Here is a 27,125-nt window from a genome sequence, read left to right on the forward strand (position 1 = left end):
GGTGGAAAGGGCCCTCATGGTGCACAGCCAACAAAGGCAACCCCATAGGGCAGGGATGGCCAATGGTAGCTCTCCAGATGTTTTTTGCCTACAACTCCTATCAGCCCCAGCCAGCATGGCCAATGGCTGGGGCTGATGGGAGTTGTACGCAAAAAAAACATCTGGAGAGCTACCGTTGGCCATCCCTGCCATAGGGCTTTCACGGCAAGAGAGGTTCAAAGGTGGGTTGCTTGCTATTGCCTGCCTCAGAAATCTGGGTTTTCTTGGTGATCTCCTATCCAAAGACTAATATCTGAAGAAGGAATCAGTGAATCAGGAAAGCTCATATTGTTGTTGTTGTTCAGTCGCACAGTCGAGACCGACTCTTTGTGACCCCATGGTCAAAGTCACTCCAGGCCCTCCTGTCTTCCACCATCCTCCGAAGTCTGCTCAAATTCGTGTTTGTTACATCGGTAACACTGTCCAGCCATCTCATCTTTTGCCGTCCCCTCCTTCTTTTGCCTTCTGTCTTTCCTAGCATCAGGATCTTCTCCAGGGAGTGCTCCCTTCTCTTTTGATGGCCAAAGTATTTGAGCTTCAGCTTCAGCATCTGACCTTCCAGGGAACAGTCTGGGTTGATTTCTCTTAGAACTGACTGATTTGATCTTCTTGCAGTCCAAGGGACTCTCAAGAGTCTTCTCCAGCACCACTTCTCAAAAGTATCAATTCTGCGCTTGGCCTTCCTTATGGTCCAGCTCTCACAGCCATACATTACTACCAGGAATACCATTGCTTTGACTATACAGACTTTTGTTGGCAGGGTTATGTCTCTACTTTTTATTATACTGCCCAGGTTCACCATAGCTGTCCTCCCAAGGAGCAAATGTCTTTTAGTTTCATGGCTACAGTCACCATCTGCAGTGATCTTGGATCCCAGAAATGTAAAGTCTGTCACTACTTCCATGTCTTCCCCTTCTATTTGCCAAGGTGTGATGGGGCCGGATGCCATGATCCTAGTTTTTTGGATGTTGAGTTTCAAGCTTACTTTTGTGCTCTCCTCTTTCACCCTCAACAAGAGGTTCGTTAGGTCCTCACTTTCTGCCGTTAGAGTAGTGTCATCTGCATATCTGAGGTTGTTGATGTTTTTCCTGGCAATCTTAATTCTGGCTTGTGCTTCACCCAGGCCGGCATTCCGCATGACGTACTCTGAATATAAATTAAATAAGCAGGGTGACAATATACATCCTTGTCGAACTCCTTTTCCTATTCTAAACCAGTCAGTTGTTCCATATCCCGTTCTGACAGTTGCTTCTTGACCCTTATACAGGTTTCTCAGGAGACATGTGAGGTGGTCTGGTACTCCCATCTCTTTAAGGACTTGCCATAGTTTGTTGTGATCCACACAATCAAAGGCTTTAGCATAGTCAATGAAGCAGAAATAGATGTTTTTCTGATACTCCCATGCTTTCTCCATAATCCATTGAATGTTAGCAATTTGATCTCTAGTTCCTCTACCTCTCTGAAACCCAGCTTGAACTTCTGGTAGTTCCCGATCTACATACTGCTGAAGCCTAGCTTGTAGAAACTTTAACATGACCTTGCTGACATGTGTAATGAGTGCAATGGTGCGATAGTTTGAACATTCCTTGGCATTACCCTTCTTTGGAATTGGACTATAAAGCAATCTTTTCCAATCCTGTGGCCACTGTTGTGTTTCCAGATTTGTTGACATAATGTGTGCATCACTTTAACAGCATCATCTTTTAGGACATCACATTTTAGGACATCATCTTTTAGGAAAGCTCATACCCTGCCACAAATTTTGATAGCTTTTAAGGTGCTACTGGACTCTTGTTCATATTTTCTAGTATTGCTGAAGTCGAAGTAACACCGGCCACAGCTAGTTTCCAACGAGATCCTATCCTGTATCATTGTACCTGGATCACATATTCTTTAAACACTTTTTTAAAAAATCATAATATTCTTTGGTATAGGTTAACAAAAGATCTTTTTGTCACAATGTAGCATGGTAGTAAGAATTTCAACAGATAAATGTAGCAATACCTGGCTAACATACAATGCATTGTTTATATCAGAAGTCAGTGTTTTAATTTTAGAAAGACACCCATTGTCTAGTAAGTGTGTGGCTGTACAGGTTTTATCTTGGATACGATTTTTGTCTGGTTGATTGATGATTATAGAAACCCTGTTCACATGTTATAGTGAATGTACTTACATCCTGCCTGTACATGCAAACATCTTTTTGTTTTGTTTTTTTAAAAAGAGTAATTGGGTATTCATAGACTGAATATCAGAAACCATTGCATGTTTACTCCTTGTCTCTTTTTATCCCCAGCCCTGGAAAAGTCAAAATCTTCCTTTCTTATCCAGCACAGGATATTTGAAAAAAAGACTAAGGACTAGGGACACCTGTAAAGTATTCCACTCTTCTCAAGTTTTCTTTTAATAACTCCGCCCTCCCTTTTCATATTTAGCTGCTTTATTTACCACCAGCAAATATCTGAGTTGTAAGGCTGCCAACCTGCAGGTGGGACCTGAAGATCTCCCGGAAGTACATCTGATCTCCAGGCAACAAAAATCATTTCCCCATGAGAAAATGGCAGCTTTGGAAAGGGGATTCTATGGCATTATATCAGTGAGTCCCTTCCTCTCCCCAAACCCCGCCCTCCCCAGGCACCATCCCCTTAATCTCCAGGTATTTCCCAACCTAGAATTGGCAACCTTATTGCATGCCTACTCCATCATCCCGCCTCTCTCCCCTTCTCCTTGTGCAATCTGGTGCCGCAACTCAGTCCTAGCTTTCTAAAGCTGTTCGTGCTTAAGAGCTCTTGGGGAACCAGCATTTTTCAGATTGGATGGATTTTTAAGCAATTTATTATTTCCATTTTGCTTCCCATCCACTTGGCCTGTTTCAGATCTATCCAGGACTACATTACCCAGCATGTCTGTTGAATCTGGGACGATCATTCATTCGGAAGAACTTCCGTGGGACCAAGCATCCCTTCCCCGCCCCTCTGGCGCTCGGCAGTCGGGTTCAAGCGAAGATGCTGCTGGAATAGGCGAGAGTGAGAGCAGGCGACGCCAGCAGGACAAAGGAACGGGGCAGGCGCGCTCCGGCGCTTTCCTTCCTCTCTTCCTCCATGGGAATCGCGCCCAGCCAAAGCGACCTTTCGCCGTGTCGTGCCTGGAGGCAGATGAGCGTAGCCCAGCTTCCCCCTAAGGACAGATGAGATGCAGCCCCGAAGAAATCCCTGCTGCTGAGACCCGCCTCCCCCGTTGTACTTACATCGGTTTCTAACGGAGCCCTTCCCCACCCCATTTATTCTGCTGTAATTCTGAAGGGGGAAACTCTGTAAATGTTTAGCCTTTGGCTGACTTGCTGCTTGCCTTGGGGGACAATTCTTCTGGTGCTTTGGGGACCGGCTGGAGGAAGCCAGCTCAGTCCGGAGGATACTTTAGTATGGGGACCCGGTCTCAGAGCGGATGTGGTGCTGCCTGCTCGGTATTTTTATGTCCAGGCTGTGGACGCTGAAGGGAAGAGGCAAGTGCGGTTGTTCTTTCGTTGGGGCAGTGGGGGATGAAAGACAATTTTGTAGCCTGACAAAGTTTTAGTCCAGTGGCACCTTTCAGACCAACATAGTTTTATTCAAGGTATAAGATTTCTTCAGATACAATGAAATAGAAAAGTTCAGCCCATATATATAGGGAGAGGGTGAACAGTAAATTAGCATACAGCATATCCAGACCAAACTTATTATTCTTTCAATGTATTTCAATATTTTGCCATTGGATTCAAACTTTGTACTATTTTGCATGCTTAACCACTACTCATCAGCTATATGTAGTAGTACTGCTAATTGTACTTCATTTCATTGTCTGATGAAGCCTGCTTTTAGCACACCAAAGTTTACATTCTGGATAAAACTTTGTTGGTAGAGCCCTGTGGTGCAGAATGGTAAGTTGCAGGACTGCAGTCCAAGCTCTGCTCATGACCTGAAGGTAGCTGGCTCAAGGTTGACTCAGTTTTCCATCCATCCAGGGTCAGTAAAATGAGTATCCAGCTTGCTGGGAGCAAAGTGTAGATGACTGGGGAAGGCAATGGCAAACCACCCTGTAAAAAAAAAAAAAGTCTGCCAAGAAAATGTCATGGTAATGACTCAGTGCTTGCACAGGGGGCCTACCTTTGCCTTTCACTTTACTGGATTCCAACTTTGTTCTATTGCTTCATACCAATTCAGCTGCCCATCTGGATCTAGTAGCATAACAAATGGCTACCAGAGAACATAGCGAAGGAAATAAATACATCAGCACTGGACATTGATGAGCATATGTATCCTTCATTGTGGCAAGCTGCGAGTAACTAACTGAGATCCTGTTATGCTCCATCTGTCTCCTCTCAAGCATGGAGTTGACCTTACAGCATTTTCTTCTTTGAAGTGGGGTTTTTGGCTGTAGAGTTATCTCTCATGTCCCTGGACCAGAGAAATACAATACAATCTACCATTCCAAATTGGCCCTTCCTGGCATGCCTCCCCGTTACCTATATGTAATGGTTGAGGATATTCTGTTTCACTATCTGAAAAAGTGTGCTTGCACACAAAAGTTTATACCTTGAATAAAACTTTGTTGGTTTTAAAGGTGCCACTGGACTCAAACTTTGTTCTGTTAACATTCTACTGTTCATTCAATTCCATTGTGATCTACTATTCTAATCTATTATTCCAAATAAGAAATAAAATAAAGAGGAAATATGGCCCTTCTGGGGGATTAGTTGAGAATACAGATGTGAGGGCTGAATGAGGTGCCCCTAATCACATCAGGGGTGCCCCCTATTGGCTCGCTCTCCCTGCCCCATGCCTCACCCCCCACCCAAAAGACCATTCGGGAGCCAGCCATGCTCAGTTGCTCCAGTAAAGTCTGGCCGTCTCTCCACTCACTATAACTTTTACCGTGATTAATGAATCGCTGCTATTTTACCTAAATTTTATTCTATATTAACAAAAGATACCATATTTTTCTTAAAGAAATAAAAACTCCTCATTCGCTGCTCAAAATCATTGCAAAGGAGCTTGAAGGAAAGGAAAGTGTATACTTTTATAAGTACACATAAAATATCCTAGGTATACAGCTAAAAATGCAGTGTGTAAAGCTATTGTGAAACTTGCCTTCATTTGAGGAAAATCTCAAGTGCCGCAACGTAATTGTGCCTCTATTGTACTTGAAGCAAAAAACTTTGGCGCATACTCAAATATTTATTTATCGGATTTATATCCCACCAAGGCAGGCTCAGGGCGAGTAACAACATAAAAACATACATTAATCCATTAAAAACCTAAAACCAACAGACCAATAAATCATAATTCACAACATTAGTTAAGCACAAGATAGTCGTAATCTATGAATCTGCTCCAGGCATGCTGATAATAGTTAATGTCACAGGTGAGCAGTCAAAGGCAGGTCTGGCCAATATTCAGCCAGTATCCAGCATACAGCAGGAGGGGCAGATGGAGTCAGATGTCTTAAACTCTCTGGAAGGCTGGTCAGAAGAGCTCCATCTTACAGGCATTGCAGAACTGTAATAGGTCCTGCAGGGTGCTGATTTCCATGGGGAGCTCATTCCATCAGGTAGGTGCCAGAGCTAAAAAGGCTCTGGTCCTAGTAGAAACTAGGAAGACATATTTGGTTTTAGGTTTTTAATGGATTAATGTATGTTTTTATGTTGTTACTCGCCCTGAGTCGACAATGATTGGCTGATCTTAGAGCCCTTTGAGGGACATATGGGAGAGGTGGTCCCATAGGTATGTTGGTCCCTGGCCATTCAGGATCTTGAAAGTCAAAACCACTACCTTGAACCTGATTCAGAACTCCACTGGTAGCCAGTGCAGACTGCAGAGAACCGGCTGGATATGAACCTGTAAAGACACTATCAGCAGCAGGAGTGCTGCTGTGTTCTGCACCAGCTGTAACTTCTGAGTAAGGCACAAGGGTAGGCCCATGTAGAGTGAATTGCAATAGCCTAATCTGGAAGTGACTGTTGCATGGATCGCTGTGGCCAAGTCATGGGAAGAAAGGTAGAGAACCAGCTGCCAAACCCGCTGAAGATAGAAAAGGGCAGATTTGGCAGCTGTTGTGACCTGGGCCTTCATAGACAAGGTGACATCCAGTGTCACACGGAGGCTCCACAAACACCAAAGATACCGCATCTAAGGCCAAGAGATGGATCCCCCCCATTCCTCGCAACTCAGGAACAGGACCTCTGTCTTTGATGGATTCAATTTCAGCTGACTCTGCCTTAACCAGCCAGTGCCCTGTCCAAAATGTCTGTGGCCAAGTCCAGCTGGCCATCCATTAACAGATACAGATGACAATCTGCATATTGATGACACCCAAGCCCAAACTCCTGGATCAGCTGTGTGAGCGTGCATAGAGATGTTAAAAAGCATCAGAGAGGATCACTCCCTGAGAGACCCACAATGCAAAACTTCTGTTTTTGTTCATGTTAGCCACTGAATGCTGCAGGCTTTCCTCCTCTTGCACAACATTTGTACTCCCCCCCCCCCCCAAGTCAGTCCACATGTAGAAACCCAGTTCCCCATGAGAATAGTTGTAACTCCATTGTGTTGATTATACTTAGCTTTGGAAGATTTTGTTTTTAATCCACGCTCTGCCATGGAAGCTTGCTGGATGACTTTGAGCCAATCACATGCTCTCAACCTAACCTACCTCACAAAGTTGTTGTGAGGATAAAATGGAGGAGAGAATGATGTAAGTTGCTCTGAGTTCCTGTTTGGGGAGAAGTGTTGGGCAGCCTAAGTCCTTCTGAAGGGTAATGTTGCAACTGCAGTGCTGCCTAAATAGCCTTAAATTGAACCTGGTTGCAGGTTTGGAGCCTTTTTAAATTTAAATTAGATTGTCATTTAGCTGAGATTGGGGATTTTAGCTTTGCAAACTGCACTGTTCTTCATGTAAACTTTATACTTGGGAGAAGCTGCATGATGATTTTTGTTGTTGTTGTTCAATAAAATAAGCAGAACCAGAGAGAAATAAGTCTGGAAAAAATTGAGGGGAAGGACATCTTCATTGAAGTGAAAAAAATCACCCAGTTGGTTTTATAACATCCTATAGGTTCCCCCCCCCCCTTTCCACACAGTAAACTTGGCTAGAAAATTTGAGCATTTTCAAAGGCATTTGCATTACCCCAACCCCAATTTAATTATTTGCTAAAATGAATGGTTTAGGAAGTGTAACTTGATTTTTTTTAAAAGGTTCACCCTCAAAATCAGGCTATTTCCCAAGACAAGGAACCTATAAAATACCCCCCTTTCCCCCTCCCCTTTTCCCCCAAAAGTGCATGTTTTGCTTTTTGGATATCACAACATATTTAAATATTTCTGTGTCATGTTTTGTTAGCTCATCCAGGTCCAATTCAGCAAAGAACAGGGACTTCCCTAGAGTCCCGTTGGAGATGCTGTTGGAGATGCTGAGGTTTTTTAGAAGCTTATCAGGGGTTTCACATTGAGGTACCCAGCTCATAAAGATGAACCAGTTTGCTCAGCTCTACCAATGTTCTCAAGAAAGTTGTACTGAGTAGGTTATGCTATGAATTAATGCAAAGCAGTAACCAATAGCTGTGCATCTCACATTCATTGAACAGGAACCCCACAACAGGCCCACAGATTCTTTACCATGTGCACAAATTTCCCAGGAAGCCAGGATAGAATGGAGAACCATGTATGCTGCTCAAACTGTTCAGAGGAAAGGCAGGAGTAAAATACAGTAGCAAATACAAAATAATAGAAAATAAGATAAAAAGCAGGATAGACTATTGCATGACTAGAAGGCATTTCAGCTTTAGATGATCATAAAAGTCATTCAGTTCTGAACAACGTTTGACATTTTAGAAAAACTTTATATTTTCACATTGCTGTTTTCTTTGTTTGTACATGAGAAAGCTTGTTTGAGTTGCTCTTCACCCTTGTGTTTGTTCCGTACATAGGTTTACTGTCTCTCCAGGAGAAAATGCATTTCAGGTGAAGATCACAGCTCCAGATGAGCAGTTCACACGGGTAGGGGTGCAAATATTGGACAGGAAAGATGGCTCCTTCATTGTGAGGTACAGAATGTATGCAAGCTACAAAAGTCTGAAGATTGAGGTTCAAACCAAAGACAAACACATTGCCAAATCTCCATATATCTTAAAAGGTACAGAAATAGTGCTCAAAATCACTAATCCTGAATGCTGTTTAAAGTCCCAGTGAAATCGCCACTTATATGCTGGGGTACATACTGCTAGAGGGGCTGAGGTGTGTCTCAAAAAATAAGGAGGCTGGTTGGATCCCTCACTCTGTGCCCCTCACTGGAGATGTTCCATGCATTGCTAGTCTGTCAAGCATTGAGGTACTTTGTAGTTCTGTCTGCCAATGTATGGACAATGAAACATTATGCTACTTAGGGGTGGAATTCAAGCAGGAGCTCCTTTGCATATTAGGCTACACACCCTTGAGGTAGCCAATCCTCCAAGAGCTTACAACAAAGAGCCTTGTAAGCTCTTGGAGGATTAGCTACATCAGGGGGTGTGGCCTAATATGCAGAAGAGCTCCTGCCAGAATTCTACCTCTGATGCTACTGCTTGTGCAATGGCTGTTGTGCAAAGGAATTCCAAGAACATCATCTTTGCCCAGAAAGCATAATCCAGCCCTTGAACCTTGGCTGATAGGAGGCATTACTACATCCTCAAGTTGCGCCAATGGGCAAAAAGTATCACATCAAGTGAAAGAGTTGAGTCAGCTTCCAGTTTTTAATTTGGTGTTCCAGGTTTTAAAACATCATGCCCTGACCTGGTTAGTACTTGCATGGGAGACCACCAGAGAAGTCCAGGGTTGCTATGAAGTGGCAGGCAATGGCAAACCACCTCTGGACCTCTCTTGCCTTGAAAACCCTATGATGTTGGCCTAAGTCTACTGTGACTTTCCACCACCACACCCATCTATCTTGAGGCCAAATGTGGCCATTACATTTAACTTGTGACCAGTGTTCCCTCTAAGCTGAGTTAGTGTGAGCTAGCTCACAGTTTTTTAGCCTCCAGTGCACACATTTTTGTCTTAGCTCAGGAAGGATGACTCCAGAGCACAATAATTTATGCAGCAGCTCACAACATTAGTGGTAGTAGCTCACAACTTTTAACACCAGTAGCTTACAAAGTAGAATTTTTGCTCACAAGACTCTGCAGCTTAGAGGGAACATTGCTTGTGACTCTCGTGGGTGGTTGCTGTTGGAAAGCAGCTGCAGCTTTCATGGGGGAAATCACTTCCCCGGTGCTGAAGACCCGGTCTGAACCAGACTTCTTTGGCACTGCAGAAATGAGTCCCTGTAGGGAAACCTGCTGCTGTCTGGCTACAACTCCCTGTGGTGGTGGAAGGTTAAATTTAATTTATTTATTAAAACACTGCCTTCCATTGTGGTTCAAGGGGGCATACAGGGATCGTTACATCAAGTTTGACCCTGGGACAATGCAGAGAACAATGATGTCCCTCTGAAGTTGAGTTACAGAATTTTTGGACATTCTGGAACAAACTGTGGCGATCCTGAGACCTGTTGAGTACAGCTAACCACCAGAATTTAATTGCTGCCTGAAATCATGACAGTAGCACATGAAAATGTTTTTAAAATTGTTTTTTATGTCTTATGTTTTTATTCTTGTTTATTTTATCGGTCACACTAGTGTGCTTGTGTTGACCCTTGGGTCTGTGAGCCGCCCTGAGCCTGCCCTCAGTGGGGAGGGCGGGGAGCCAGTTTGGTGTAGTGGTTAAGTGTGCGGACCCTTATCTGGGAGAACCGGGTTTGATTCCCCACTCCTCCACTTGCACCTGCTAGCATGGCCTTGGGTTAGCCATAGCTCTGGCAGAGGTTGTCCTTGATAGGGCAGCTGCTGTGAGAGTCCTCTCAGCCCCACTCACCTCTGGGTGTCTGTTGTGGGGGAGGAAGATAAAGGCGATTGTGAGCCGCTCTGGGACTCTTCGGAGTGGAGGGCGGGATATAAATCAAATATCTTCTTCATCTTCTTCTTCTTCTGAGCCTGCCTTCGGCGGGGAGGGTGGAATATAAATAAAATAAAATAAATAAATAAAGATATCAATTACTTCCTAAAATGATACAATATTATATAATTATATATACTGGGACAGAATGAGATCCCAGCAGGTAAAAGTGCAGAGGGAGGAGTGGGTTGTCCACACTTTGTTCTGTCTTCCTAAGTTTCTCCTCCACAGCCTGGAGAGGACCAATATGTGGGCCAGGCTTAGCCATGTGCATGCCCAGCAACCTTCCCTGACTTCCCACACCTACTCCCCATTTGCCTCATGGTTTAGCCAGTCTGGCCCAACTTCAACTGCATAGCCTGGCTCAATGGTGGTCCTCTTGCTGTTGGGGTGGTGAGCAGCCTGAAGGCTGAGGCCAGGGTTGTGGCCACCAGCTGTAGCTCAGGAAAGTCTGCAAGAAGGTCTGACCTCAGACAGCAACACGGCTTAAATTATTATTTTAAAAACTGTTTATTGTACACAGGTCCTGTTTATCATGAGAACTGCGACTGCCCTCAGGAAGACAGTGGTGCTTGGCTGGAAGAGATGAGCTGCTCTCAAATCATTCCACAAACCCAGAGAGACCTGGCCCAGTTTTCTGCTGTAGATCCTGAGAAGATCGCCCAAGAAATTCCACAACGATTTGGCCAGAGACAGAGCTTGTGCCATTACACCATAAAAGATAATAAGGTACACTGTCCTGAGGCCTGCATAACTGCTGATTAGGTGGCTGTTCTGAAGGTATGAAGTAAAGTCCTTGGAGAATGCCAGAATGTAATCCTGGTGTGAGCCTTGCTTACAGCTAATCTGAAGTTTCAGCAGGATAGAAGAGGCCAACCAGTGACACAGCTGGGAAGAAGAATGAGGGAAAAGTAGGAATGCAGGGAGTCAGGCAAAGAGGTAAGGTGTATCACCAGGGCTTTTTTGTAGCAGGAACTGCTTTGCATATTAGGCCACACAACCCTGATGTAGCCAATCCTCCTGGAGCTTACAGTAGGCACTGTACTAAGAGCCTTGTAAGGTCTTGGAGGACTGGCTACACCAGCAGGGCATGGCCTAATATGCAAAGGAGTTCCTGCTACAAAAAAGCCCTGTGTATCACAGAAAATGTATCGCAGAAAGTGAAAGAAGAATCTTCTTTTCTTACAGTACTGCTAGTAGGGAATTCATTTATTTTAAACATTTTATGCCAGTTTTCCACACAATCAGGGTCCCCAAGGTGATGCTCATGAAAACATTAATATGTCTGAACAATTAAAAACTTTGTAAAATATAAGCTATTATACAATAATTCAATAAAAATGCATAAATGAATAATGCTAGAAACAGGGAGGAGAGCCAATAACTGTCATTGTGTGTGAGCTAAGTGCTGTCAAGTAATTTCTGACTTATTGCAATCCTATGAATTAATGACCTCCAAAACATCCTATTATTAACAACCCTGTTCAAGTCTTCTAAACTGAGGGCCATGACTTCCTTGACTGAGTCAATCCATTTCATGTTGTCTCTCTGTTTTCCAGCCGCCTTCAACTTTTCCTAACATTATTGCCTTTTCCAATGACTCTTGTCTTCTCGAAATATAGCCAAAGCACCATAGTCCAATTTAGCCATTTTAGCTTCTAGGGAGAATTTAGGCTTGATCTGATCTAGAACCCACTTATTCATCTTTTTGGTGGTCCACAGTATCTGTAAAACTCTCCTCCAAAGCTGCATTTCGATTGAATTCTTTAAAATGTGCTGTTGGAAGAGAGTGATTCAGATGAATCAACCATTATTGAGAATATGCCAAATGAAATTTAAAAAGTCTTAATCTGATGGTGGAAGACAATGAAAAAGGGAAACAGATGAATTGCCCCGGGGAAGGAGTTCCAGAGTTTTGGGGCCACGATGAAGAAAGCCCTTTCTCAAGTCACCACCAATCATTCTAATTTAGATGGTGAGGGCAACTGAAGTGGGGGGTCTCCAAAGAGTAGCAGAGTGAATAGGTAGATTCATATGGTAGATGGTGGTTTCTTTGAGATTAAAGAATCTGGGGACAGCAAATGTAAAACTGTGAAGGCTGGCTGGCTGGCTCAGTCCAAAGACCACTAATCCAGCATTCTTTTTTCAAAGAGTAATCAGCTACATAGCCCTAGAACTTCATAAAAAGGGTATAAAGGAGAGGATCAATCCCCTTTTGTGGTGTCCCCAGCCTCTGGACATGGAGGTTTTATTTCACTATTATAGTTAAACAGTTGTAAATAAACCTATCCTCTCTGAAGTTCCCTAATCAGAGCTTTTTTTGTAGCAGGAACTCCTTTGCATATTAGGCCATACACCCTTGATGTAGCCAATCCTCCAAGAGTTTACAGGGCCTAGGACTACTTAGGTCTGGGTCCTAAATAAAGAGCCAGTTTGGTGTAGTGGTTAAGTGTGTGGACTCTTATCTGGGAGAACCGGGTTTGATTTCCCACCCCTCCACTTGCACCTGCTGGAATGGCCTTGGGTTAGCCATAGCTCTAGCAAGAGTTGTCCTTGAAAAGGCAGCTGCTGTGAGAGTCCTCTCAGCCCCACCCACCTCACAGGGTGTCTGTTGTGGGGGGAGAAGATATAGGAGATTGTAAGCCGCTCTGAGTCTCTGATGCAGAGAGAAGGGCGGGATATAAATCTGCAATTCTTCTTATTCTTCTTCTTCTTAGTACAGGGCCTACTGTAAGCTCCAAGAGGATTGACTACATCAAGGGTATGTGGCCTAATATGCAAAGGAGTTCCTGCTACAAAAAAAGCCCTGCCTAATCCTTTGTGTAAAAACTATCTTTGATTCCCCAGAATGTACAGAGGTTTGGGTCCTAAGTAGCCTTGTATTGATATGACACAATAGAAAGCATTGGAGTCCATGCAGGGCGTTTGGCACTCTGAGTTGGCTTCATGCCCCAGTGCCTGGACATCCTTCACAGTTTATGAAGCCGCTGGCACTGACCTTACAAAGGTTGCTTGTTAATTTTTTTTCATTGACATTATTAATTCCATGAATTCCAGCTATTGCTCTGAAACGTGCCAGTCCTCTACAGTAAATCCTTACTGAATCCTCCTAATTGGAATTTGATTCATTCTTATTGTTAGCTCTTAAGCTCTTGTTAAACTCTTGTTGTTTAATGGTCGTCAAATAATAGTGGGTGACGGCTCATCGGTTACAAGGTGGCCCATATATCTTGTCTTGCTGAGCTGCATAGTCTTGTAATTATAAAAAGTGAAAGGAGATGGTTTACTTGATTTGTTTGTTAGAATATGGAGGTGGTTCTAAGTTATATTTGTTTTGACAGGAAAAAGAAAGCTAATTCAGCATCTCCGGGTTTCTTTTAGGTTTATATAAAGACCCATGGGGAACACGTCGGCTTTAGGATTTTCATGGATGCCATCCTTCTTTCTTTGACTAGAAAAGTGAGTGTCTCTCGTTAGCTTTTTATACCTTCCGGTAACAAATACTGGCATTTATTTAATCTATTTTAAAATAAATATACCACATTTTCTGTCAGGAGGTGTGTGTATGTGCTGTCTATACAACACAATAAAATAACAAGAATGTAAAAGCAAATGATAAAGTCTAGAAACACACATTGATATTAATAAGCAGGATTATGTAGCCCCAAAAATATTCAACATGAGAGCCAACAAAAAACAAACTGATCTCTGGCCACCATTAACATGTAGAAAGGACTTTTAGAAAATCCACATTTTAATTGAATGTGGCATAGGTGAGTAAGATCTAACCAGTCAAACTGCAATTGGCAGAATGTTCTAGAGACTGGCTGCCATCTTGAGATTCTGAGCCAGTTCAATATGGTGGGGATAACTTTCATAGAACATCATGGCTGAGATCCAAAGTAATTTCCTTCATGTGTCAAAGACAATTCTGTGCACACATGGAAGGGAGGCCAGCTCTCCCCTTCATTGCTGTCCCTTGTACCACACCAAGTGCTACACTTTGGCCTTCAGAAGAGTTTTTTTAGAATGGTTGCAATGAGAATGGAGGGTCTGAAAAGCCGTGTTGCATGCAAAACATGCTGTGCGTGGCCCTTTGTGTCCTGGGCTGCATTTAAAATAGATGCCTGAAGGGTGTGTCATAAGTATTAGCAAAAACAGAACCAGATGACTCCAACAAACAACTGTGCTTGTGAGATTAGGAAAAGCAAAAAAAAAAAAGAAAAACACGCTTTAGAGGGACTTCATGAGTAATAATTCCTGCTTGATTCCAGACAAGGAGAGAGAAAGAAATTTCATTAGCTGCAGGGAAGTGGAAGGAGCAGAAGACATTGCATACACTGAAGAGATTTAAAATCTGCAAGCTCTTAGGAGCCACCTTTGACAACACACTGGTTACCTTACATCCTCACCAAATGAAGGGACATCAGCAGGATTGTGTTTAAAACTCAGGGCTATCTTCTTATAAGTTTTCCATCCAAAAACTCTCAATGGTGGAAAACTCTCACAGCTAACTTATGGTGACCCTGTAGGGTTTTCAAAGCAAGAGATGTTGAGAGGTGGTTTGCCATTGCTTGCCTTTGCACAGTAACTCTGGATATTCTTGTTGGTTTCCCATTTGAGTACTAACAAGGACTGACCCTGTTTAGCTTCCAAGATCTGATGAGATCAGGCTAGCTTGGGTCATCCCAGTCAGGAGTCTTAGTAAATTCTTAGCATGCCAAACTTTACCCTTGTTGAGCATTCCTTTTCTAGGTGATGTGGTCTGTGTATAAGCTGCAGTTATCGTCTGAAGTTATAATTGCACTTTTACATTGTGGGCTGTAGACCAGCAGATGGCATTGTGCTCTACGAGAGTTGGGAAGTGTTACTCTTTGAAGCACTTACTTCCCTTTACCACAGACACTTACAAAATGTAGAAACAAATCTGCTTCCCTCTGACTGTTAAAAGGCAGTTTCTCTGGGAAAGTCAGCATCCTGGGCTAGTGTACTGGCTAACAGAACAAGCTTTGAGCTGGGGGGTCCTTCATTCAGATGGTTGCTGAGGCACGAACTCATTGAGTGTGCTTAGGCAAGCCCCCCTCTCTCTCAGCTTACATCTGGCTGCAATCCCAAGAACACTTTCCTGGGAGCAAGCATCATTGAATAAAATGGGACTTTCATCTGAGTAGACCTGCTTAGGGTTGCTTCCTCTGCCTCAGTTTCAGCCACCCAGCAAAAATAAAGGGATGGCAATACCAAGTTGTATGAAATGCAGAGAAGCAAATGCTGTGTAAAAAAATATGCATATTACTTAAACACCTGCTGAATTTCAGAGATTTTTCTTCTTTGTATCTTGCTTGTAGCTGATGTTCTTTGAATGGTTGTATATATGGTCACATTTATGGATTCTGCAGTGTTACAGAATCAGGTCACAAACATTATAAAGCTGTGGATCAAAACTTGGTAACCAAATGAGTTCCCAGAGAAGAAGATGATGATATTGGATCTATATCCTGCCCTATACTCTGAATCTCAGAGTCTCAGAACAGTCACAATGTCCTTCTACCTCCTCCCTCCCCACAATAGACACCCTGTGAGGTAGGTGGGGCTGAGAGAGCTCTTACAACAGCTGCCCTTTCAAGGACAACTCCTATGAGAGCTATGGCTGACCCAAGGCCATTCCAGCAGCTGCAAGTGGAGGAGTGGGGAATCAAACCCAGTTCTCCCAGATAAGAGTCCACACACTTAACCACTACACCAAAGTGGCTCACCAAACTAGTTAGGTATGATCCCTCTTGTTTAGTTATGACCTGTTTATTAAAAATGGAACTTTTGAGAAAGTAGCCCAGTGCAGTAAATATATAATGATTGCCTGTATGTGTCCTAGGTAAAAATGCCTGATGTAGAATTTTTTGTCAATTTGGGAGACTGGCCTTTGGAGAAGAAGAAATCCTCTCAGGGCATTCATCCCATATTTTCTTGGTGTGGATCTGCTGACTCAAAAGATATCGTAATGCCCACCTATGACCTGACAGATTCTGTTTTAGAAACAATGGGCCGGTAAGAGCTTTTCTGAAGTTTTAATTCACTGAAATATTAGTGATTTTTACTTTCCGAAATGATACTTCTTACTGACAAGCAATTGGATCACGTGATCTGTGGACATAACAATGGAGGATCTTTTTCCCATCCCATCCCCTGTCCAGTTAAGCCCACCAAGACGTGTAGCTCTTGCTCCAACCAGATCCCCTAATCCTGAAAGGATCACTTGGGGGACGGAGGCATGGAAGAACTGATGGTAATTGGTGCTGAGGCTAATAGTGACTGCCTTGCAAATGGAAACGTGGAAGCTGTGAGCAAGGGGAAGACAGCACTTAGACTTCCTTCTTTGCCATGCAGGTAGAATGAAAAAGCAAATACAGTAAATCAGTGCATTTTGGTTTATGCCTCTAAATGGCATTTCTAAAAAAAAAAATCCAAGAAGCAATACTCAGCTAAATCAAAACATTGCATAGTGCATGTTTGCACTGATGCAGTATAACCCTGTTTAGCTTCAACTTGCCACTTTCAGGGATGGGGCTTGTTGTTGTTTTCCCTGCTTAATGCTATATCCATGCCATTGGTAACATCTGCCTTCTTTTCCTCTATGATGCCTCTACTTGTTCTGTATACCAAACAAAGCGATTTCAAATCAAGCTATCAGTGGTCCAGTCCTATGATCTGTTTTGCCAAAAACTGAGCTGATAGAACCAGCTGGTTCTCTTGTGCACACTGTATTGTCGACCAACATTGGACTGTATTGGATAGACAAGCAAATAAACAGCTACTGCTATAATAACCATGTTGATTGGCTACCAGAATAAAGGCACACGTCCATCACACAGAGATTGGGAAGTAGCTGGGCTCCATGACAGTCTGAGTAATCTCCAAAATTCATGGTGGTGGAGTTCCGACACCTCTAAATGCTGTTTGAGGAGCTGGCTGAAGAGAGAGGCTTTATAAAGCTGTATGGTTACAAGTTCCGAGGGGACAAAATGAAATAACCTTAGGCCCTCCCACTGAAGCCTTTTTTTCTGTTTACCAAGGAGGAAGGGTATGTGTAAAGTACTTAGACCAGAGTAGACCTAAAACTGTTCCACAATACTGAGCGGCGAGAGAATGGAATGGAGAGGAAGAAATGCCAATCTAAGGTCATTTCATCTCCCTCAGCAAAAGCTGTTGTAGCAGAAGCCGTATTTCCAGTATGGATGATAGTTGTGCAAACATCAAACCAAGAGGGTTCTTCTGCCCTTGCTAGCTGTAAAACACTGCTCTGTATATGTATATAGAACAAAAAGTTCTGTATTATACATAGCCCCTACACATTTCACCATACATGCTTTGTCAGGGGAAATCTGTGAAAACATAATTTTATATTTAAAACAGATAATAGAACCCCTTAATAAAAGTTATTACAAAGTTATCAAAATAATATTAAAGACACAGGATACTATTTTAATAACTTTTATTAAGGGTTCTTCTATTACCTGTATTAAATATAAAATTTAAAGAGGGCTCTCTATTAAATTATGTTTTTTACAGATTCCCCCTGACAAAGCCTACGTGGCAAAATGGTAGGGACTTTGTATAATAAATTAGTTATCTGTCACCTGGCATTTTTTTCATTTTTGTTCTGTTGGTACATTGCTGGGTGCAGCTCAGGTTTTCTTCATCCCTGTATATATATAATCATCATGGTACCTCTTAAAACAAGGACTGGGCAAACTTCAATCGTGTTTGATCTGATTTTTTTCCCCTTAGACTCCCCAATGTGTGTTAAATTTATTAGTAAAAGTACATTCTCTGGAACAGTTTGGTTGTACTGTAAGTAAACATGAGCTGTCTATGCACTCTTGTTTTAAAAAATTCTGGATCAGACAAAGATTCCCCCAATGCTGCATTCTTTACTAGAACCTCAGACGGCTCTAAATGGTTCTCACTGTTCTAGTGAGTCTAGTTTTAAAATGCAGATTTCCCCAACATCTTGTAAAGCGGCAGTTTATTAAAGTTCACATATGTCTGTTTCACAATTGAGTCATAAAATTCTTTTTCTTTTAACTTGCCTGCCCCAATGGAATTTAGTGAAATTCTATTTTCCGGAGGATTAATCACGTCCACCTAGAGAGATGTGTTTCTTGGACTACTTCCCTGGAAAGTTAGTCTGCTCTGCTATGAGAAGAGATGGACCCAGAATAAATCATTGCTATCACATTCTGGGGGAATAAACTTTTTTATTAAAGGCACATTTTGAGAATATTTATTCCATTTCCTCCTATAGAGTAAGTCTGGACATGATGTCTGTTCAAGCGAACACTGGGCCACGGTGGGAAGAAAAGAACACTACGGCAATCTGGAGAGGTCGAGACAGTCGTAAAGAGAGGCTTGAACTGGTGAAGTTAAGCAGAAAATACCCTGAAATAATTGATGCAGCATTTACCAACTTCTTCTTTTTCCAGCATGATGAAAGTCTGTATGGCCCCATTGTGAAGCATATATCCTTTTTTGATTTCTTCAAGGTACAGTATAAATAAATATGCACCAGTTTATTTACATTTTTAGAGAATTTATGTTTTGAAGTTGATCCAGGTGTTTGGCAGCTGTTTAGATCACCAAAAAAGAGGATCACAAAGCAAGGATGACTGGTATTCTTCTTGTGTTGGTTGAGTGATTGCTCCATTCTGCATATTCAGGCTATGTGCAGAATATAACTCATAAGCTTCAATGGATATGATAACAGCCATCATTGCTTGTGGTAAAATAAGTTCATGTTTTCTCACTTGCTATGATATCTAGTCAAGTGTGTCAAGAAAAGTCTGCAGACTGGGTTTTCTCATTCTTTCCTTTGATGTTGTTGTTATTCCTCTCGCCACCAAGCTGTCTCGAGGCAGCTAGCAACAGCTAAAATATTAACAGATATCAATTAAAAACATAATACAAATAAGCAGGGGTGGAATTCTAGCAGAAGCTCCTTTGCATATTAGGCCACACATCCCTGATGTAGCCAGTCCTCCAAGACCTTACAAAAAAGAGCCTTGTAAGCTTTTGGAGGATTGACTACATCAGGGGGTGTGGCCTAATATGCAAAGGAGTCCCTGCTAGAATGCCACCCCGGCAAATAAGAACATAAGAGAAGTCATGTTGGATCAGGCCAATGGCCCTACGAGTCCAACACTCTGTGTCACACAGTGGCCAAAAAACCCAGGTGCCATCAGGAGGTCCATCAGTGGGGCCAGGACACTAGAAGCCCTCACACTGTTGCCCCTCCCAAGCACCAAGAATACAGAGCATCACTTGCCCCAGACAGAGAGTTCCAACAATATGCTGTGGCTAATAGCCACTGGTGGACCTCTGCTCCATATGTTTATCCAATCCCCTCTTGAAGTTTGCTATGAACTAAAACACAGCACACATAAACAGACCTGACTACTAAAAAGCTAAATGGAAGAGCTCTGCTTTGCAGGTCTTATGGAAGTTCCTGTGTAGTCTGTGTACCTGTGTATCTGACAGCTGGTTCCACCAAGATGGGACCACAACAAAAAAGGCCCTCATCCTGGTGGATATCAGATGAACATCCCAGGATCAGGCACCACATGTGGGTTGTGGGTTGAAGAATGCAAATTTTGAGGGGAGAGGAACATGTCAGAAGAGGCAGTCTGCCAGGTACGAAGATCGTTTCTGGATAAAAGTAGTCACCAGCACTTTGAATTTGATCTGGAATTCAATCAGCAGCCAGTGCAACTGTTTCAAGTCAGGGTATAATCTCTCTAAGGCGAACCTTCTATACTTCTTTGTGACAAAAGTAGAAGAAACAATACTAGTTAAAGTAGAGATTTCTGTCTGGCTCTCCATAGAACTCAGTGGAGCATACATGGTTCTCTAATCCTCTTTTTTAATCTTCACAACCACCCTTTAGTTTGGGGACAGTGATTGGCCCAAAGTCATTCAATGAGCTTCATAGTTGACTGAATATTTTTACCTCTGTTTCTCTATTTCTGGTCTTACACTCTTATCACAACACAGCAACAGCCACTCAGGGCTGGTTTATACATTATGTTAAGTTCATGCCTTTCTCTTGGTTGGCAGTCCAGTTGCAGGAAGAACATTTGTAGTGGAATTACAGTACCTGCACCAGCTCAGCCTGTCCCTGATGTTGACTAGTGCTGATGTGGAAATATTCCCTGCCTTTAAATCGATGCATGGTTTGTTGCTAAGTTGATACTGTTATGTCCATTATTGATGTTACAGCATCGGAGACTACTATTCTTGGCAGCCTTTCTGTTAGAGATTAATGTCTGAATCACACTTTCTGTGCTGTGCACATGTGATTTGTGTATGTTTCTCTGCCACTACAGACTACAGTTTTCAGTAGATGCAAGGATTTTTGAAATGAAGACCTGTATTTCTTTATACTTAAAAAAAAAACCCTTAGAAAATAATTAACATGACTACTTTCTTAAGATTTTATTTTAGTCTCTGAGCTACATGTCAGCTGTAATTAATAGAAGTAAAAAAAAAATAACCAAGAACTGCTTCAGACATTACATTTTCAGATTTAGAAATCTTAAGCAGTGTTCCCTCTAGGCTGAGTTAATGTGAGCTCGCTCACAATTTTTTACCCTCTGGCTCACCCATTTTTGTCTTAGCTCAGGAAAAATGGTCCTAAAGCAAATTAATTTATGCAGTAGCTCACAACTTTAATGCCAGTAGCTCATGAAGTAGAATTTTTTGCTCACAAGACTCCACAGCTTAGAGGAAACATTGATCTTAAGTGAAAAATAAATGAGGGAATAAAGACTGGCTTCAACTCCCTATCAATTGTGCATTTTGTGGGAAACCATGGTTTGTTGCTAAATGTGTAAAATGATCCCAAGGTTAACCGAAACTTGTAAACACTTCCAGCATAGTCCGAAGATTGGTGATCAGGATGTCAACCTCCAGGCAGGACCTGTCGATTCCCCAGAATTACAGCTTATCTCCAGAGTACAGAGATCCATTTCCTTGGACCAAATTGGATGCTTTGGAGAGTGGATTGTATGGCATTGTACCCCACTGAGGTTACTGTCCTCTCCAGGCGCCACCCCCAAATCACCAGGAGTTTCCCAACCTGGATCTGACATCCCTACACCCATCCAGCCTGCCTGAGGCTGGGGGAACCGGGCAGCCCTACCTGGTGGGGGAAAGGGGCAGGGCTTTTTTTGTAGCAGGAACTCCTTTGCAGATTAGGCCACACACCTCTGGTGTAGCCAATCCTCTAAGAACTTACAGTAGGCCCTGTAAGAAGAGCCCTGTAAGCTCTTGGGGGATTGGTTACATCAGGGGTTTGTGGCCTAATATGCAAAGGAGTTCCTGCTACAAGAAAAGCCCTGGAAAGGGGTATTTACAAAATTGATAAGCTGTGTGTTTACTGTCATTTTGTATTTTGCAGTATAAATACCAAATTAATATTGATGGCACAGTGGCTGCATACCGGATGCCTTATCTTCTAGCCGGGAACAGCGTAGTACTGAAGCAGGATTCCATCTACTATGAGCATTTTTATAACGAGTTACAGCCGTGGAAACACTACATTCCATTTAAAGATGACCTGAGTGATCTCTTGGAAAAACTGCAGTGGGCCAAGGACCATGATGAGGAAGTAAGATACACTTATTTAAAAAAAAAAAAATCCCAACAATTTGGAAATTGTCCACAAAAATCTGTTTGCTTGGGACTTAGGCAAGTGGTTGTTTACAAGCCAATAATGCCTTTGAATAGCATTCTCAAAAGTCCAGGCCTCATTCAGACACAAATTCCTTTGGGGAGGTGTTCTCAGTGGCCACTCATGGATTTTCTGTCTTGATGTGCCACCAAGATTGAATGACGCTGCATAGGACACATAGAGCCTTCTATCTGTATGCACTCACTGCTCTACTTATAGTTTACCCCATTTCAAGTCCTGTAAAGCTATGCTAGTGAAATCAAATCACTATTCTGATTTGTGAATCAAAATACAACATGGAAATGTGGAGCTAGAACCTCAGTTGGGAGAAGAAGATCAGAGAAAGGGAGAGTTATAGGAGAAGAATGTTGGGAAAGGAAAGGGCTAAGCCAGAGTACATACCAACAGAGTATATGCCGAATTGTTTCTCGTCTGGTGCTGTTTTGTGGTAGAAAAGCAGAATCCAGCCATTTAGATTCATGTTTTCATTAGGGCTGACAGAAATGATGACAACCATATGGAAGGGAGGATTCTTAAAATTCATGGATTGTGGCATTATCTGTATGCTCTGAGAAGATGAAGAGCTGCTGAATGCAGGGTACTTTTTGCACAAAGATTACTTCCAAATAGCCACTTGTGTTTATAGGGACATCACCATATCATCTAAGATCATGCCACCAAAGGGATGTTCTGAGATGACTAGATGTACCTATTTTCACTCACCAAGCTCTGCATGGTGAACACAGTACCCATACAGTGCACTCGGGAAACCAAAGAAATTGTGCATTCTGGGTTTAGAGTCCAGTTTGGTGTAGTGGTTAAGTGTGCGGACTCTTATCTGGGAGAACCGGGTTTGATTCCCCACTCCTCCACTTGCACCTGCTAGAATGGCCTTGGGTCAGCCATAGCTCTGGCAGAGGTTGTCCTTGAAAGGGCAGCTGCTGTGAGAGCCCTCTCAGCCCCACCCACCTCACAGGGTGTCTGTTGTGGGGGGAGAAGATACAGGAGATTGTAAGCCGCTCTGAGTCTCTGATTCAGAGAGAAGGGCGGGGTATAAATCTGCAATTCTTCTTCTTCCTACATCACCTAGAAATATGCATTAATTTAGTAGGAATATCCATTCCACTACTTTATTGTGAACATTGAAAAGGTGTAGTAATATATTCCAAATCAAGGAGATTTATGCATATATGGGGGTGGGCGGCAGAAACAAGGATTGGAGTCTACAGCTCATTCCACTAGCATAAACTGCATTTCTCCTGGAGTCAGATTTCTACCACTTCTTGCCTTTCACTTTGGAAGCAACCTGTGTTGTTCCCAATGGATCCATTGATCCATCCATCCGCAGAAGCAGGATTCCAGGAACCACAGCAAGCTGCAGCAGAAAGGGGGATGTGGAGCAATTGGCTGCAAGTGTGGCTGCATTTGTGGTGCACAGGATGCAACATCTAGTCGTGAAGTATTAAAGATAGTTTTAACTTATTTTCTCTTCTCCCTGCCAGGCAAAGAATATAGCAAAAGCGGGACAAGAGTTTGCAAGAAATAACCTCATGGGAGACCATATCTTTTGTTACTACTTCAAACTTTTCCAGGTCAGTCCCTCTGACTACTTGAAACTTACTTTATTTTACCTAACAGTCTTTGTATGCTGCCCTTCTGCCCAATTAAGGCCACCAAGGTGGCTGTTAAAACATTATTTTCTTTTAAAAAAGCATTAAAATTATTAAAACCCAAATCAACATATTAAAAGCACATAAAATGATAATTAAAACATAGGGCAGGAAGGAGAGATCATTGAGGGAATACCTGGCAAAACAAAAAAAGTTCTCATTGCTGGCAGAAGACAGTGATGGAAGGGGACAGGCAAATATCTCTGGGGAGAGGGTTCTGTGGTTATGGTGCCATAGCCGAGAAGGCCCTGTGTTGGTTTGCCAGTGTTTGAGGGACATTTGGGGGCCACAGTAAGAGAAAGCAGGTGGGGAAGTTGCATGTCTTCCAATGGAAACCCTTCCGTCTAATGACATTTTCCATGGAATCCAAGCCAGGTGATGCAGATAAAAGCTGAGCTGATATGCAGTGGCTGTAGTCAGTGGAGGGGTTCACCAGGCAAGAAAGGTGGATGGCTCCCATGACCTCCTGCAAGTAAAAGTAAAGCGTAACACAGGAACACTTGCAGTGAAGGACAAGGTCTGCCACCTGCCTCCCACCCCAAGTGTAATGTCACCCCCTTGCAGAAAGCTCATGGGGTGGGGGGGGGGTACAGTGTATATCTCTATGTAAGTCATATTACGAACACACTTCATGCACGTGAGCTTTTGTAGCATATACACGCTCCTCTACATTTCCATCATACTTACTGTAATAATGGATATTTTGTTATTTCTCCCCAAAAAAAGTCAAAGATGGTTATCAGACAGGATGGTGGTTTGTTGGCTGAATACATTCAGTAGTATTATTTCCATACTGTACAGGCAATCACAGAACTCCCAATTCCCTCTTAATTCTATATAGCAAGACTGACTAATGTAACAAAGCCTACGCTTTAACTTAATTTTAAAAATATTACTTCATTTGTAACTTGCCTTTCTCTCAGGTGGGGAGCCAAAGCCTCTTCTCCTCTTCTCCATTGTATCCTCCCAGCAACCTTGTGAGGTAGTTTAGGCTGAGAGTGCTTGACTGGCCCAAGATCACCCAGAAAGCTTCATGGTAGAGGGGGGATTTGAATCTGGGTCTCCCAGATCCTAGTCTGACATTCTACACCAATACACCACCCTGGCTCAAAACACACAGTTCAAGTTAAAGAGCAGCCATTATTAAATTTCTGTCAATGCAGTTAAATGGTCAAACTCTGCAATTGAATTCGTAAGTTCTGTGTGAAAGGCATGCCCTAAAAAGCAAGTTAGCATTTTGCTAAAGATGCATTCCAGATTCTGCAGATGCCTTTCTAATGCAGAGGGATATGTCCCTCAAAGCAGCAATCAACAGCAATCAAAGAGCCCAGCTGCAAAAAGCCCCTCTGAAAACACAGCTGAAAATGTCTGTGCATTAACACTGAGATATTGATATTTCAGCAAGTCACCAGATGGGTCGTATCTACTTACGGTCTCTGTGAGATTGTGTCTCATGTTCCTCAGGAGGTTTCTTGTAGCATGGGAAATTTCATCAGCTGCACATTGATCAGTGTGAGGCCGTAGATGTCGAGTTTGCAAGAGAAAAACAAACCAGCCCTCTTTGTTTTCAAGTAGGAATATGCCAAGCTACAAGTGAACGAGCCAAAAATTAGAGAAGGCATGGAGAAAGTGGAGCAGCCCGATGAGGACCTCTTTCCCTGTAATTGCCACAGAAAAAAGGTACAGAATGAATGTTGACATATCAGGTGCTGAATTTACAGTGTTGAGTTTTCCCGTTTAATGCCTCCCATCATCCAATTCTAAGTTAGGGAACAGTTTTCATTACAGGTGCCAAAGCTTTTCCAAGTACTGAGGAGAGGAGAAATGGATTTTCTTTGTTCTAATGCCAGTGGTGTAACAACTAGTGATAATGCTTGGAAGTTGAGTAAATCCTGACAGGACACAGAAGAACAACAAAATCCATGAGTTACAGAGTCCATTGATTTCATTGGACTTGGAAAGTTCTAACACTATATGGGTTGGATGATGCCATCTGTATTCTGTGCATGAAAGCATAACCTGCTTGTCTCTTTCCAGCCACAGCTTGAAATCCACATACACACACACACACACACACACACACCCTGCTGCTGCTGCTAGGGACTCCCAGGACCATCATGATGGTGGAGCTGAATGGCTGAGCAGGGGGGAAATCAGCAAGAATTCTTTCTCTCCTTGCACATGTGGATCTTTTCTACAGGACCCAACCCTATGTATGCATCACACGTGCACGCCTTGAGATAATGTGTCCTAGAAATCCAAATTCTGCTTCGATGAAATATGCCCTCTGCTAGCTGTAACAATAGTGCATGTCAGGGACTTGAAATAATCACAGATCCTTAGAAACCTGGACTTAATTGTTCACTCATGTTTACAGAATTTAGGGGACAAATGTGTGTAGTGCATAGGTCTCCAACATGATGCTCATGGGTGCCATAACACCCACCAACATCTTTCCTGATGCCCACCAAGTGTTTGTAGAAAGTGGGACAGGTAAAGCCTTTGCCCTGCAGGGCTTCTGATTGGCTGGAAATGTGATTGGCTGTGCAGATGTTTTAAGTTGATTCTGCAACACCACAACAGCACAAGGCTCTTCACTGTGTTGGTGTATGTGTTCCTTTAAAAAGGCATCCTGTGGAACAGTTTCTGCCTGAAATGTGGAAGAGTTATTATTAGAGTTATGCCTAACCTTGTTCCATGACATTGTGTGGCTGGCTCCACCTTTTTGTAGTTGCACCCACACTCTGTGTCAGAGTTCCAAAACTGCCCACAGGCATGAAAAGGTTGGGGACTTGCTGGTGTAGCATGGCTCTAACAATATAAAAATGAATTGTTGTTACGTGAATTTGACTTGTAGATGGTGCTCTGCAATTTGAGATTTGGCCAAGTTCTTGGGAATTGCAGAGGTATCTTTGTAGAATCCTTGCTTTTCCACACAACTGAGCTGGTATTATCTGCTCAGTGCCCAGAATGTCCAGATGTTTCTTGAGACTTCTAGGCAGTGCTCCTAGGGCTCCAGCAACAACTGGCACAGTGGTAACCACCTTCTCCCAAAGGCGCTCTATTTTTGGTATTTTGTGTTTTCCCCGTTCTTCCTTTCCTATTCTGCTGTCTTCTGAGATTGCAATGTCAATTATCCAAACCCTATTTCTCTCTTTTTTTTCTACAGCTGTGATATCTGGGGTGTTATGCTCCAGGTGTTTATCTGTTAGTTATCAGAAGTCTCAAAGAATCTTTATTTCATCATCTTGTCTGTTTTGTGCTCCCATGAATTTCTGGCTGATGGTGAGCCATACTTCTTGCAAAGATTAGAGTGCAATATAATGACAACTCTTATCATGATGTTCTTTGTCAGTTTGAACAATTTTACTGCAGGCACTGACCTTGTGGTCAACTGTTTCATCCATTGTCTTGCAAAGTCAACATTTGCTGTCATCACTGGTCTTCTGAATCTTGGCTTATTATTATCATCAATAGTAGACACACCAGCTGAGTTTTCTTCTTTCTTACAGGTCAAAGAAGAACTTTGACAGGCAGAAAAGAAAAGTTTCTCGTGATCTTTGCTTGTCTTTGGATTTTAGATACCTTCAAAGGATAATAGAAAGACAAGGTGGGAAATAGTCTGAATGCCTTCTGTTGTGCAGTATTATGACCTTTTCTTTTATAACTTTTTATAAAATAAATATACTTTCCATAAAA

General features: G+C 42.6%; 1 protein-coding gene across 1 annotated transcript; it reads left to right on the forward strand.

The window, feature by feature from the left end:
- The first annotated feature begins 3,000 nt into the window (after nt 1-3,000).
- LOC132590820 (protein O-glucosyltransferase 2-like) lies at nt 3,001-27,125 on the forward strand. Its single transcript, XM_060263752.1, has 10 exons — nt 3,001-3,541; nt 7,997-8,202; nt 10,561-10,766; nt 13,419-13,496; nt 15,907-16,079; nt 18,337-18,574; nt 21,484-21,693; nt 23,259-23,348; nt 25,002-25,106; nt 26,939-27,125. The coding sequence occupies exons 1-10, from the start codon at nt 3,357-3,359 to the stop codon at nt 26,954-26,956; spliced, it is 1,509 nt and encodes a 502-aa protein (XP_060119735.1). The 5' UTR covers nt 3,001-3,356; the 3' UTR covers nt 26,957-27,125.

Source organism: Heteronotia binoei, unplaced genomic scaffold (assembly GCF_032191835.1).
Source record: "Heteronotia binoei isolate CCM8104 ecotype False Entrance Well unplaced genomic scaffold, APGP_CSIRO_Hbin_v1 ptg000813l, whole genome shotgun sequence".
NCBI lineage: Eukaryota > Metazoa > Chordata > Lepidosauria > Squamata > Gekkonidae > Heteronotia > Heteronotia binoei.